The sequence below is a fragment of the Micropterus salmoides genome, unplaced genomic scaffold (genome assembly GCF_014851395.1).
Source record: "Micropterus salmoides isolate LMB-PRFRI ecotype aquatic unplaced genomic scaffold, ASM1485139v1 Ms_hic_scaffold_10, whole genome shotgun sequence".
Classification (NCBI taxonomy): domain Eukaryota; kingdom Metazoa; phylum Chordata; class Actinopteri; order Centrarchiformes; family Centrarchidae; genus Micropterus; species Micropterus salmoides.
In genome coordinates, this window is record NW_024040041.1 from 36,463,905 (window position 1) to 36,479,114 (window position 15,210).

Here is a 15,210-nt window from a genome sequence, read left to right on the forward strand (position 1 = left end):
GGATCAGTGTAGAATACCATCAGACTGATAGTCTGTCTGAGGTCAGAGGTCATAACTGAAGCTGATGGAGTCGATTTATTCTGATAATATGAAAAGAGTTTATTTCTCAGTTTGTTTCAAACACATGATCTCATTGATTTGGAATATTTGGGAGTGTAATACGGAATAAATGCTCAGTGTGTACATGTAATAACGTGTGTTGGGTACAGTGTGGGGACGCTGGTCCTCACAAGGTAAATGTCAATACATTTGTTTAAATATGAAGTTACCATTTCTTCCTTTATAATTATGAGACACACAAGTCATAATGAATGTAATGTGTGTCTAGGTTTCTGCGTGTCCTCCTAATGACTAGATGTCAACGCAAGTCCCCCTAAGTGCTAAAAACAGGTGAATGTGTGTGTGTGTGTGTGTGTGTGTTACGGCATGTGTGACAGCGCCACCTGCTGCTGTTTGTCTCCAAACACATACAGCTGTTTTAACTCCGCCCACCACTCTCTGGGGCGACGCCAGCGTGGCCGTAGCAACAGATCGTTCAGGAGAGCAGCAAGACACGCTCCCAGACCAGGCCCCCCCCAGAACACCTGCAGAGGAAACAACCAATCAGAGCCAAGTCTCAGGGTGACACTGTGTGTGTGTGTGTGTGTGTGCGTGTGTTCTGACCCAGTGGTTGTTGAAGTCGAGCGTGACGACAGCTGGACCCAATGAGCGAGCCGGGTTCATCCCACAACCTGTCGCTCCGACCTGAGAGAGAGAGACAGGTAGAGAACAGGTGAGTGTGTGTCGGTTCTGTGGGTTCATTCACCGAGCCCTGTACCGGGGGCAGCACGCGATGTTAACGCAAAATGCAAACGTGAAATCCATGGATGATCCTAGTAATCTGTCACCCTACACATATTACACACTTCTGTGAAGCTCGGAGGCTCAGCCAGCATCTCAAACCATCAAACACCGAGCACCGAAATGAGCTTATGTCACAACATAAATCGCTATGTAATCACTGTACATGGCTGCAGTTATTGCAATCCAGATATCTCTCATCTCATGCCACACCGCCGTCCCATCACAAGGAAGCTCAGCTCTGATCAGCTGTGATAACAAATCACTCAAATCACCAAACTCACATAGTTCTTAGTTGACTAATAACAACAACAAACGCAGCAATATACGTTTACAGTTACAACCGCTGACTTACTTTTGTTGTTATTCAGTCCAAAAACAGCAGTTTTTATGTGTCAATAGAGACCTTCGTCGCGGGCCGACCGTCAATGAGCTCTTAGGTTTCCTTTTGCTCGTCAAATTGAAGGAGAGAAGAAGAGTTGCTTCTGGGGAGAAGGTCTTTATCGGCCTCTACTGGCTGACCCGTAGGAGCTACACAGACATGCAGCATGCCAATCGATTCGTCAGCTCAAGACAAAGAGAACGAGCCCTGTAGGCTGTTCTGTTCTCAACGTGTGCCCCTGTAAAGCACACAGGCATGTTGATGAATATTCACTGTTTTATCAATATTTTAATGTTTTGGAAGCTTATGTTATTTGGAACGTGGTTGTATGGACAGAAATAGTGTTTTGAAGAAAACTCCCAATAGAAGCAAACATATAAACAGTAAATATGGCCAAAACATGGACATTCGCCTGGTGTATTTTTGAAAAATTGTGTAATAACTGTTAGTTTCCTTTCATCAAATTTACACATACAGGTGTATTCCAGGTGTATTAGGAGATATTCAGCTGCATTGTTGGATGAGTTGGATGATGGTTTTAATGGTGATATTGCTGTTAAAATATAGATTTTATACCAGGATGAAAATATCATATTTTCCTTTATTGCATCTCCATTTACTCTTTAATAGAAAAATAAATAGGTTCGTACATTCATATTCCTTAGCTTCTGACCTTTCAAAGAGAATTATGCATCTAGGCCTGATGGTTGAGGAGTTATTACTGATTTATTTAGTTATTATAGGCATATTGGGGCAGATAGCTGGAGGTTTCCAACAGGTTAAATCCTTGTGTAAGGAAAGTGCTCTACATGGAGGTCAGTCTCTAATGTGTTAATGCCAAGTACTAAGTGTCAATAACATTATTCACGCAAATCAACCAGTTCGACATTTCAAAAATTTGCTTTCATAATGTCCCGCCCCATCCGGGCTGTGATTGGACGCTTCATGAAAAGTGACATTGACGAGCAACTTTCTGCACACGGCTGCATGCAAGGCACCGAGCTTCTCTTCTGCTTTGACTCCGCCCCCAGAGATCAGCAGGCAGGTGACAACGGGAACAGGTTAGCGTAACATGGAGCCCAGAGAACCTGATTTGGAGAGGGTAGAGGAGAGGAAAAGTCTCGGTTCGCCAAAGAGTAAAACGTAGAAGTGCCGGTACTGCATACTGAGTACCGGACCATATCAAGCACTGCTTAACAGGTTTCTGGTTAACAGGTTTCTGTTTGCAGGTTTCTGGTCAACAGGTTTGTAGGTTTCTGTTTGCAGGTTTCTGGTCAACAGGTTTGCAGGTTTCTGGTCAACAGGTTTGTAGGTTTCTGGTTAACAGATTTCTGGTCAACAGGTTTGCAGGTTTCTGGTCAACAGGTTTGTAGGTTTCTGGTTAACAGGTTTCTGGTTAACATGTTTGCAGGTTTCTGGTCAACAGGTTTGTAGGTTTCTCGTTAACAGGTTTCTGGTCAACAGGTTTGTAGGTTTCTGGTCAACAGGTTTGCAGGTTTCTGGTCAACAGGTTTGCAGGTTTCTGGTTAACAGGTTTCTGGTCAACAGGTTTGCAGGTTTCTGGTCAACAGGTTTGTAGGTTTCTCGTTAACAGGTTTCTGGTCAACAGGTTTGTAGGGTTCTGGTTTACAGGTTTGTAGGTTTCTGGTTAACAGGTTTCTGGTCAACAGGTTTGCAGGTTTCTGGTTAACAGGTTTCTGGTCAACAGGTTTGCAGGTTTCTGGTCAACAGGTTTGTAGGTTTCTGGTTAACAGGTTTCTGGTTAACATGTTTGCAGGTTTCTGGTCAACAGGTTTGTAGGTTTCTGGTCAACAGGTTTGTAGGTTTCTGGTTAACAGGTTTCTGGTCAACAGGTTTGTAGGTTTCTGGTTAACAGGTTTCTGGTCAACAGGTTTGCAGGTTTCTGGTCAACAGGTTTGCAGGTTTCTGGTCAACAGGTTTGCAGGTTTCTGGTTAACATGTTTGCAGGTTTCTGGTCAACAGGTTTGTAGGTTTCTGGTCAACAGGTTTGTAGGTTTCTGGTTAACAGGTTTGAAGGTTTCTGGTCAACAGGTTTGTAGGTTTCTGGTTAACAGGTTTCTGGTCAACAGGTTTGCAGGTTTCTGGTCAACAGGTTTGCAGGTTTCTGGTCAACAGGTTTGTAAGTTTCTGGTTAACAGGTTTCTGGTTAACAGGTTTCTGGTCAACAGGTTTGTAGGTTTCTGGTTAGGAGGTTTCTGGTCAACAGGTTTGTAGGTTTCTGGTTAACAGGTTTCTGGTTAACAGGTTTCTGGTCAACAGGTTTGCAGGTTTCTGGTCAACAGGTTTGCAGGTTTCTGGTTAACATGTTTGCAGGTTTCTGGTCAACAGGTTTGTAGGTTTCTGGTCAACAGGTTTGTAGGTTTCTGGTTAACAGGTTTGAAGGTTTCTGGTCAACAGGTTTGTAGGTTTCTGGTTAACAGGTTTCTGGTCAACAGGTTTGCAGGTTTCTGGTCAACAGGTTTGCAGGTTTCTGGTCAACAGGTTTGTAAGTTTCTGGTTAACAGGTTTCTGGTTAACAGGTTTCTGGTCAACAGGTTTGTAGGTTTCTGGTTAGGAGGTTTCTGGTCAACAGGTTTGTAGGTTTCTGGTTAACAGGTTTCTGGTTAACAGGTTTCTGGTCAACAGGTTTGCAGGTTTCTGGTCAACAGGTTTGCAGGTTTCTGGTCAACAGGTTTGTAGGTTTCTGGTTAGGAGGTTTCTGGTCAACAGGTTTGCAGGTTTCTGGTCAACAGGTTTGCAGGTTTCTGGTCAACAGGTTTGTAGGTTTCTGGTCAACAGGTTTGTAGGTTTCTGGTTAACAGGTTTCTGGTTAACAGGTTTCTGGTCAACAGGTTTGTAGGTTTCTGGTTAGGAGGTTTCTGGTCAACAGGTTTGTAGGTTTCTGGTTAACAGGTTTCTGCTGTGCAGCGTTGGACTTTCTTTGTCTGAACAGGTGAGACTGACTCTCTCATTGAGCCGATGCTGATCCTCCCCTTTGTTTTTACACTCAGAATCTGGCTCTGAATAATCTGCTGGTGGTGAGCGGGACTTACGGCCACCAGGTGACCCAGACTGACAGCCAGGCCGACCAATAGGGGAGGAGCCACAGCTGGCAGGGGAACGTCAACTGTCGCCAAGACAACCAGGACCAGCTGGAGGGTAACCAGCATTTCCACGGCGAGCGCCTGGTGGAGCTGGACTCCAGGGGAGACCTGAACAGAAAACAGATCAGGTCAGAGACAGACATGGACTCACCTTTACGTCAGGTTCTGTATGAAACTCACACGGTTTAGAGCAGGTGTCACGTCTCCGGTCAGTCCCAGCAGCACTGCAGCTGAGGCCACGCCCCCTAACAGCTGGCCAATCACATACACAGCTGCCCTGCACACACGAAGCCTCAGGCTCAGCGCCATCACTATGGTTACCGCTGGGTTCAAGTGAGCTTCCCCGCCCACACAGACCGCTGCCATGGCAACAGACAGACCAAATACCAGCGCCACCTGCAGAGGACACGCAGGTGAGTCAGGCACGAGTCCAGACGAGTCTAGAAACAGGTCGCTCAGGTTGTTTGGGTGGATCCGGTTGCTGGCACACCTAGGATCCAGTGCCGGTCTTCCAGCAGCAGGCAGCGTTATCAGGAGAGCTGATAGGCTGGCAGACAGGAAGAGGGCGGTGCCTAGGAACTCCAGCAGGAAGTGACGTAAGCAGGAAAGAGTCCAGACGTCACTCACGGTCAGACGCAGGCAACGAGGGACGAGCATGATCGCGACCACGAACATCAACCTGGAACAACAACCAGCAACAACCTCACCGGCCAATCACTGCAGCGCGTTTTATGTTGTACTTTGTGATGTCAGTGTACCATGCTGCATTGTTCCTTTCTTAACTAAACACTTTTTCAGACTTAGACTCAGACACTAAATCAGTTTCATAATATTGATAAAGATATTTTCCGATATTTATTTGAGTGTCCAGATAATAAACATCAACATCAGCAGAATCACATATTACTGAACTAAAACAATGGGGGCGTGGCCTACCAGCCACTCCTCTTCTCTGCTAAAGGCTAGAGGCAGGCTACATTAGCTGCTACTAGCATAGCACATCCCTGAACTGCAGGTGGTCATGTTGCATTGTGGGTAGTGTAGGAACCAGATTTTGACACGAAAGAATGTATCAAATCAAAAAGTCGATATCTGGTTCTGCCTTGCTCATCACTTCTTTCGGTGTTAAAGTACAAAACAGCTCATAGCAGCACAACACAAGGTCCACACAGAGATGTGAAATATTAGTAATGATAATGGTAAATAATAAAGATAATGTCAGCTGGGATTGGCTCCAGCCCCCTGCGACCCTGTGCGCAGGATAAGTGGTTGATGGATGGATGAATGGATGGATAATATTGATAATAATTATAGGACTAATAATAAATATTTTAGCCGGTGTTGAGCAGCAAAAGGAGACTGTAAACAGAAAATGTACCTGTGAGTCACAGAGAGGTTGGCCAATGACAGACAGCTTCCAGGTGGTGCTCCAGGTGATGTTACGGTCAGTCGTCCTGTCTGTCCGCCTCTTATAGGGCTGAACACAGAGGCCGATATGACGTACAGGAGGGAGGTCTCAGCACACAAACACACTGTGGACATGAAGCCAACATTTTTTCTGCACTCGTCTCTGTGAAAGACTTCCAACAAAGGACACGGTTCACCAAGACTGCAGAGTAGCACGGATTAATCAAATGAATCACTGCACCCGTCAATCACTTAGATGTGCATCACTCTCTACTGTGTTTCTTTACTGTCCTCTACTGTGTTTCTTTACTGTCCTCTACTGTGTTTCTATACTGTTCTCTACTGTGTTTCTTTACTGTCCTCTACTGTGTTTCTATACTGTTCTCTACTGTGTTTCTTTACTGTCCTCTACTGTGTTTCTATACTGTCCTCTTCTGTGTTTCTATACCAAACACTACTGTGTTTCTTTTCTGTCCTCTACTGCATTTCTTTACTGTCCTCTACTGTGTTTCTATACTGTCCTCTACTGTGTTTCTTTACTGTCCTCTACTGTGTTTCTATACTGTCCTCTACTGTGTTTCTTTACTGTCCTCTACTGTGTTTCTTTACTGTCCTCTACTGTGTTTCTTTACTGTCCTCTACTGCGTTTCAATACTGTCCTCTACTGCATTTCTTTACTGTCCTCTACTGCGTTTCTATACTGTCCTCTACTGTGTTTCTTCACTGTCCTCTACTGCGTTTCAATACTGTCCTCTACTGCGTTTCTATACTGTCCTCTACTGTGTTTCTTTACTTGCCTCTACTGTGTTTCTTTACTGTCCTCTACTGCGTTTCTTTACTGTCCTCTAATGCGTTTCTTTACTGTCCTCTACTGTGTTTCTATACCAAACGCTACTGCATTTCTTTACTGTCCTCTACTGTGTTTCTATACTGTCCTCTACTGTGTTTCTTTACTGTCCTCTACTGCGTTTCAATACTGTCCTCTACTGCGTTTCTATACTGTCCTCTACTGTGTTTCTTTACTTACCTCTACTGTGTTTCTTTACTGTCCTCTACTGCGTTTCAATACTGTCCTCTACTGCATTTCTTTACTGTCCTCTACTGTGTTTCTATACCAAACGCTACTGCATTTCTTTACTGTCCTCTACTGTGTTTCTATACTGTCCTCTACTGTGTTTCTATACTGTCCTCTACTGCATTTCTTTACTGTCCTCTACTGTGTTTCTATACTGTCCTCTACTGTGTTTCTATACTGTCCTCTACTGCATTTCTTTACTGTCCTCTACTGTGTTTCTATACCAAACGCTACTGCATTTCTTTACTGTCCTCTACTGTGTTTCTATACTGTCCTCTACTGCATTTCTTTACTGTCCTCTACTGTGTTTCTATACTGTCCTCTACTGTGTTTCTATACTGTCCTCTACTGCATTTCTTTACTGTCCTCTACTGTGTTTCTATACCAAACGCTACTGCATTTCTTTACTGTCCTCTACTGTGTTTCTATACTGTCCTCTACTGTGTTTCTTTACTGTCCTCTACTGTGTTTCTATACTGTCCTCTACTGTGTTTCTATACTGTCCTCTACTGTGTTTCTATACTGTCCTCTACTGTGTTTCTTTACTGTCCTCTACTGTGTTTCTATACTGTCCTCTACTGTGTTTCTTTACTGTCCTCTACTGTGTTTCTATACTGTCCTCTACTGTGTTTCTTTACTGTCCTCTACTGTGTTTCTATACTGTCCTCTACTGTGTTTCTATACTGTCCTCTTCTGTGTTTCTTTACTGTCCTCTACTGTTTTTCTTTACTGTCCTCTACTGTGTTTCTATACTGTGTTTCTATACTGTCCTCTACTGTGTTTCTATACTGTCCTCTACTGCATTTCTTTACTGTCCTCTACTGTGTTTCTATACCAAACGCTACTGCATTTCTTTACTGTCCTCTACTGTGTTTCTATACTGTCCTCTACTGCATTTCTTTACTGTCCTCTACTGTGTTTCTATACTGTCCTCTACTGTGTTTCTATACTGTCCTCTACTGCATTTCTTTACTGTCCTCTACTGTGTTTCTATACCAAACGCTACTGCATTTCTTTACTGTCCTCTACTGTGTTTCTATACTGTCCTCTACTGTGTTTCTTTACTGTCCTCTACTGTGTTTCTATACTGTCCTCTACTGTGTTTCTATACTGTCCTCTACTGTGTTTCTATACTGTCCTCTACTGTGTTTCTTTACTGTCCTCTACTGTGTTTCTATACTGTCCTCTACTGTGTTTCTTTACTGTCCTCTACTGTGTTTCTATACTGTCCTCTACTGTGTTTCTTTACTGTCCTCTACTGTGTTTCTATACTGTCCTCTACTGTGTTTCTATACTGTCCTCTTCTGTGTTTCTTTACTGTCCTCTACTGTTTTTCTTTACTGTCCTCTACTGTGTTTCTATACTGTCCTCTACTGTGTTTCTTTACTGTCCTCTACTGTGTTTCTTTACTGTCCTCTACTGCGTTTCAATACTGTCCTCTACTGTGTTTCTTTACTGTCCTCTACTGCATTTCAATACTGTCCTCTACTGCGTTTCTATACTGTCCTCTACTGTGTTTCTTTACTTACCTCTACTGTGTTTCTTTACTGTCCTCTACTGCGTTTCTTTACTGTCCTCTAATGCGTTTCTTTACTGTCCTCTACTGTGTTTCTATACCAAACGCTACTGCATTTCTTTACTGTCCTCTACTGTGTTTCTATACTGTCCTCTACTGTGTTTCTTTACTGTCCTCTACTGTGTTTCTATACTGTCCTCTACTGTGTTTCTATACTGTCCTCTACTGTGTTTCTTTACTGTCCTCTACTGTGTTTCTTTACTGTCCTCTACTGTGTTTCTATACTGTCCTCTACTGCGTTTCTTTACTGTCCTCTACTGTGTTTCTATACTGTCCTCTACTGTGTTTCTTTACTGTCCTCTACTGCGTTTCAATACTGTCCTCTACTGTGTTTCTTTACTTACCTCTACTGTGTTTCTTTACTGTCCTCTACTGCGTTTCAATACTGTCCTCTACTGCATTTCTTTACTGTCCTCTACTGTGTATCTATACCAAACGCTACTGCATTTCTTTACTGTCCTCTACTGTGGTTCTATACTGTCCTCTACTGTGTTTCTATACTGTCCTCTACTGCATTTCTTTACTGTCCTCTACTGTGTTTCTTTACTGTCCTCTACTGTGGTTCTATACTGTCCTCTACTGTGTTTCTATACTGTCCTCTACTGCATTTCTTTACTGTCCTCTACTGTGTTTCTATACCAAACGCTACTGCATTTCTTTACTGTCCTCTACTGTGTTTCTATACTGTCCTCTACTGCATTTCTTTACTGTCCTCTACTGTGTTTCTATACTGTCCTCTACTGTGTTTCTATACTGTCCTCTACTGCATTTCTTTACTGTCCTCTACTGTGTTTCTATACCAAACGCTACTGCATTTCTTTACTGTCCTCTACTGTGTTTCTATACTGTCCTCTACTGTGTTTCTTTACTGTCCTCTACTGTGTTTCTATACTGTCCTCTACTGTGTTTCTATACTGTCCTCTACTGTGTTTCTATACTGTCCTCTACTGTGTTTCTATACTGTCCTCTACTGTGTTTCTTTACTGTCCTCTACTGTGTTTCTATACTGTCCTCTACTGTGTTTCTTTACTGTCCTCTACTGTGTTTCTATACTGTCCTCTACTGTGTTTCTTTACTGTCCTCTACTGTGTTTCTATACTGTCCTCTACTGTGTTTCTATACTGTCCTCTTCTGTGTTTCTTTACTGTCCTCTACTGTTTTTCTTTACTGTCCTCTACTGTGTTTCTATACTGTCCTCTACTGTGTTTCTTTACTGTCCTCTACTGTGTTTCTTTACTGTCCTCTACTGCGTTTCAATACTGTCCTCTACTGTGTTTCTTTACTGTCCTCTACTGCATTTCAATACTGTCCTCTACTGCGTTTCTATACTGTCCTCTACTGTGTTTCTTTACTTACCTCTACTGTGTTTCTTTACTGTCCTCTACTGCGTTTCTTTACTGTCCTCTAATGCGTTTCTTTACTGTCCTCTACTGTGTTTCTATACCAAACGCTACTGCATTTCTTTACTGTCCTCTACTGTGGTTCTATACTGTCCTCTACTGTGTTTCTATACTGTCCTCTACTGCATTTCTTTACTGTCCTCTACTGTGTTTCTTTACTGTCCTCTACTGTGTTTCTATACTGTCCTCTACTGTGTTTCTTTACTGTCCTCTACTGTGTTTCTATACTGTCCTCTACTGTGTTTCTATACTGTCCTCTACTGTGTTTCTTTACTGTCCTCTACTGTGTTTCTATACTGTCCTCTACTGCATTTCTTTACTGTCCTCTACTGTGTTTCTATACTGTCCTCTACTGCATTTCTTTACTGTCCTCTACTGTGTTTCTATACCAAACGCTACTGCATTTCTTTACTGTCCTCTACTGTGTTTCTATACTGTCCTCTACTGCATTTCTTTACTGTCCTCTACTGTGTTTCTATACTGTCCTCTACTGTGTTTCTATACTGTCCTCTACTGCATTTCTTTACTGTCCTCTACTGTGTTTCTATACCAAACGCTACTGCATTTCTTTACTGTCCTCTACTGTGTTTCTATACTGTCCTCTACTGTGTTTCTTTACTGTCCTCTACTGTGTTTCTATACTGTCCTCTACTGTGTTTCTATACTGTCCTCTACTGTGTTTCTATACTGTCCTCTACTGTGTTTCTATACTGTCCTCTACTGTGTTTCTATACCAAACGCTACTGCATTTCTTTACTGTCCTCTACTGTGTTTCTATACTGTCCTCTACTGTGTTTCTTTACTGTCCTCTACTGTGTTTGTGTTTCTTTACTGTCCTCTACTGTGTTTCTATACTGTCCTCTACTGTGTTTCTTTACTGTCCTCTACTGTGTTTCTATATTGTCCTCTACTGTGTTTCTTTACTGTCCTCTACTGTGTTTCTATACTGTCCTCTACTGTGTTTCTTTACTGTCCTCTACTGTGTTTGTGTTTCTTTACTGTCCTCTACTGTGTTTCTATACTGTCCTCTTCTGTGTTTCTTTACTGTCCTCTACTGTGTTTCTATATTGTCCTCTACTGTGTTTCTTTACTGTCCTCTACTGTGTTTCTATACTGTCCTCTACTGTGTTTCTTTACTGTCCTCTACTGTGTTTGTGTTTCTTTACTGTCCTCTACTGTGTTTCTATACTGTCCTCTACTGTGTTTGTGTTTCTTTACTGTCCTCTACTGTGTTTCTATACTGTCCTCTACTGTGTTTCTTTACTGTCCTCTACTGTGTTTGTGTTTCTTTACTGTCCTCTACTGTGTTTGTGTTTCTTTACTGTCCTCTACGGTGTTTCTATACTGTCCTCTACTGTGTTTCTTTACTGTCCTCTACTGTGTTTCTATACTGTCCTCTACTGTGTTTCTATACTGTGTTTCTATACTGTCCTCTACTGTGTTTCTATACTGTCCTCTACTGTGGTTCTATACTGTCCTCTACTGTGTTTCTTTACTGTCCTCTACTGTGTTTCTATACTGTCCTCTACTGTGTTTCTTTACTGTCCTCTACTGCGTTTCTATAACAAACTCTACTGCGTTTCTTCACTAATGCCCAAATGTGAAATAATTGCTGCAAAATATGTCTCCTCATGCCATGAAGTGAGGACAACCAGTGGAACCTCAGACTGATCAAATTATTATTGTTTTGATTGCTATATATTTAAGTAATTGATTTGTTTTACATTTGATACTGATTACTTTTTATTTTTTTTATTTTATAAAATAGAATTTATTATTTTAATCAATTAATTAATTAATTAATTTTTTGTCTATTAATATACACACACACGTTTATGGTATTATCTATTTATTTTAATGTTTTATTTATTTTTTTAACACACACTCGCTTACTATTTTATTTTTATTTTTTTTTTAACACACACACACACACTTACTGTTTTATTTATTTAATTTTTTAATTTTTTATTTTTTTAACACACACTCACTTACTATTTATTTTATTTATTTATTTTTAACACACACACACACTTAATGTTTTATTTTTATTTTATTTTTTTTTTAACACACACACACTTTTACTTTTATTTATTTATTTTATTTTAATTTTTATATATTTTTTAACAGTCACACACACTTATTGTTATTTATTTATTCTATTTTTAATATATTGAAATTTTTTAACACACACACACACACTTACTGTTTTATTTATTCTTTTTTTTAACAGACACACACTTACTGTTTTATTTATTCTTTTTTTTAACAGACACACGCTTACTGTTTTATTTATTTATTTTATTTTAAGTTTTAATATTTTTTTATTTTTTAACAAACGCTTTAATTACTTGTTTAATGAAATGTATGGGGTTGATTGTTCTTATGTAGTTTGTATGACACTTTGGCCATATTGTTGTTACACATTTGTGCCAATAAAGCTAATTTGAATTGAATCGAGAGAGAGAGAGAGAGAGAGAGAGAGAGAGAGAGAGAGAGAGAGAGAGAGAAGAAGAAAGAGAGAAAATGGTCTTCAAAAATCCTCAGTTTAGCTGGAAATTTACAGTGTAAGTTGAATGAATAGAGACTGCAGCTCTGCAGCTTCTCAAGATTAAAACGGCGCTACCATGTGTAACCCACCCACCCCCCCAATCGGCGCTCATAAAAACACACATGATTCGATCAGTCGACTATAGAAGAAGATATACTTTACTATAGGCTGGATCTGACGATTCTGAATCGACTGTGTAAATCCTTAGTCGGGGACAGCCCTACACCCAGGCTTATTTAGAGAAACAGGGGAGCCGGGGGGCTGACAGGAAACAAAGCAAGACAGGAACACCAGAGACAGACGACTTCAAAATAAAATAGGAAACACGGAACAAATGTGGAACGGAACCGACCAAACAAAACATAAAACATGTGGATAAAGAGCGAGAATGCAGGACAGGGTGTGATTACTCAAACATACGAGGAGGGACATTAACGGGAAAACAACAGGAAAACACTGAAACCCTGGCCGGGATCAGGGCATCCCAACGTTTAACTGAGACCTTATCTTTCCAACAAGAAACGTTTGTCTTTTTTTCAGGATATTTTAATATTAGCAGCGTGGCTCTGTGGAAGGTAATATATGTTTTCTGTCTCTGAGTTCCATACAGGTTAAAACCAGACTGAAATACTAAATCCAGACTTCATTTTAAAATGTATCGGCACAGAAATGACACTGTAACCACTACTGAAACCTGCAGCAAAATATGATTGTAAAATATGATTAATTACCACGATAGTAAGAAACAGTAGCTGTTCTCAGTACCTGCTGCTGCAGGACACGTGTGAATATGGACACAGACTCCATGATTCAGATGTATAGAGATGAGTCATTACTGGAACCTGCTGTCGTCTCTGTCCTGAACCTTCAAGGGCAGTTCAGAGGTTTTGGCCTGAGGTGGTTTCTATTCAAACAGATGAAGGACAGGAAATCAGAAGGAGACACCGCGGTCATGTTGACAGGCCTCTGCACGTATGGACAACACATTCACACTGCTGTTCTGTTTCCAGGAGGAGAGATAACCTCTGTGAAACAGGCATCACACACATCAATATAATGTTACGTTCTGCTGAAGGACTGTGTGTGTGTGTGGAGCGCTATCATCACCCTGTCAACATAAAGGAACCCTGTGGAGTTTCTGACCACCAGTCAGAGAAGGTCTGTTATGTTTGTTTCGTGCACACAAGCAAGGACTCCTGATGAAAGTTCCTGATAGTGGTTTTAAATTATTCTGCTGAGGTGACTTCAAAACCCCCAACAAACTCAGAGAAGGACAAGACTGAATCCATAGACTTTAAATATGTAGAGTTCTCTTTTCTAAGACCAGATCTCTCATTGATAGAAAGACAGACAGGTACCTTCACAACAATGTGACTTTGTGTCTCCGTTCCTGTCTGAAGGTTGTTCAGGATGTGAAAGTGAAGAAATCTTTGCTTTCCAGAAACGTGAGATGTTAATGGAGGGATAAACCACACACACACACACACACACACACACAGATCTCAGATTGCATAGTGAAGGACAGTGGATAGTGTTGACCTGGTTGAAGTCCGCTGTCGCTAAGCTAACTTACAACAACTAAACACATATGTTGTTTGTTTACCTCCCACATAGAACAAAAATCAGGAGCATCCTGTCTAAAAATGATGCAGAAAAACTAGTCCATGCATTTGTTACTTCTAGGCTGGATTACTGCAATTCCTTATTATCAGGCTGCTCGAAAAAGTCCGTTAAGACTCTTCAGCTGATCCAGAATGCTGCAGCACGTGTTCTGACAGGAACCAGGAAAAGAGATCACATTTCTCCTGTTTTAGCTTCTTTGCATTGGCTTCCAGTAAAATCCAGAATATAATTTAAAATAAGTAATGTAAATTTGTCCTTTAGTGAGTCTTCTGAAATAAAGATTGCAATCCAGACGTCTTTTAAGGGTTTTATTCTTTGCAAAGGGTCAGACAAACATACAGAGTGCCAAACAGTCTGCAGAGTGTGAGACAAAGAGCCATTGAAGAAGCAGGTGACTTTATACTGTGAGGGTATTACGCAGCTATCCAAGGGAGGAAGGGAGTCGGGACCAGCTGTCCTGAGATGAAGGCCTATCAAGGACAGTCTGATAAGAAAACTCTCTAACGAGCATCTTTCCCATGGGAAACTTCACCCAGCTGTAACATAATAAAATAATCAAATACCACGCAGTGAAACACTGGTCTGTTCTGATGAAGCATGCAGGGTGGAACAGTAAACACAGTAAAATATCAAATTTCCATCACATACTCCTCCCTTGTGATCATTCTTTGATCACTCAAGTATATACAGCATTACAAACAGATCATCAGGTCATAGAAAGTCTACACCAGTTCAACAAAGAAAACGAATCTGGGTCCTTCCTGTCATCACAGTGGCATGTTATTCTTGTTCATGGAGTGTGATCATTTGAATGGAGACACATTTATCAATAGCTCCTACAATCAGACCTCTGGCACAGGGAATGATGCAACATCCACAGAGAGCTACAGCAGCTTACACCTGCTAGTATGGGCATCACTAAGGCCTTTTATTTAGCAAACACAGAATCTGACCAGTCAAACATGTTAGTGTCCACTTCAGAGTTCTCTGCAAGTTCTTCTCGTAGGGAACGCAGTCCTTCCAGCACTCAGTTCACCGAACCATCTGGAGCTGTACTGTTGGGCACAAACATACAACAGGAGTTATTAAACATTAGCCCAGCATCCCAGCCTCTTTGGGTGCTTCTCTTGCCTCCAACACTGCTATTTGATGTCAATGCCTGTAGTTCACTGTGGTGTTCTGTTGTGGTGGCTTTTGTTAATGATATTGCAAATGCAGCAAACATCAGTGTTGCTCCTCGTAGGCCACACATATT

At 41.3% G+C, this 15,210-nt stretch overlaps 1 protein-coding gene across 3 annotated transcripts; it reads right to left on the bottom strand.

The window, feature by feature from the left end:
• Nucleotides 1-74: 74 nt before the first annotated feature.
• Nucleotides 75-14,061, bottom strand: LOC119896076 (aquaporin FA-CHIP). 3 transcript variants are annotated; one of them, XM_038709559.1, is made up of 7 exons: nucleotides 13,936-14,061; nucleotides 13,098-13,236; nucleotides 5,705-5,858; nucleotides 4,507-5,005; nucleotides 4,276-4,434; nucleotides 664-744; nucleotides 75-584 (listed from the first exon to the last, which is right to left on the bottom strand). In XM_038709559.1, exons 4-7 carry the CDS (start codon nucleotides 4,999-5,001, stop codon nucleotides 420-422), a joined length of 900 nt encoding a protein of 299 aa, XP_038565487.1. In that variant the 5' UTR covers nucleotides 5,002-5,005; nucleotides 5,705-5,858; nucleotides 13,098-13,236; nucleotides 13,936-14,061; the 3' UTR covers nucleotides 75-419. The 3 variants fall into 3 exon arrangements, with proteins under 3 accessions (XP_038565487.1, XP_038565480.1, XP_038565494.1); XM_038709552.1 differs by having other exon boundaries at nucleotides 13,098-14,011; XM_038709566.1 differs by lacking the exons at nucleotides 5,705-5,858; nucleotides 13,098-13,236; nucleotides 13,936-14,061 and having other exon boundaries at nucleotides 4,507-4,722; nucleotides 4,817-4,922.
• Between the last annotated feature and the right edge of the window lie 1,149 nt (nucleotides 14,062-15,210).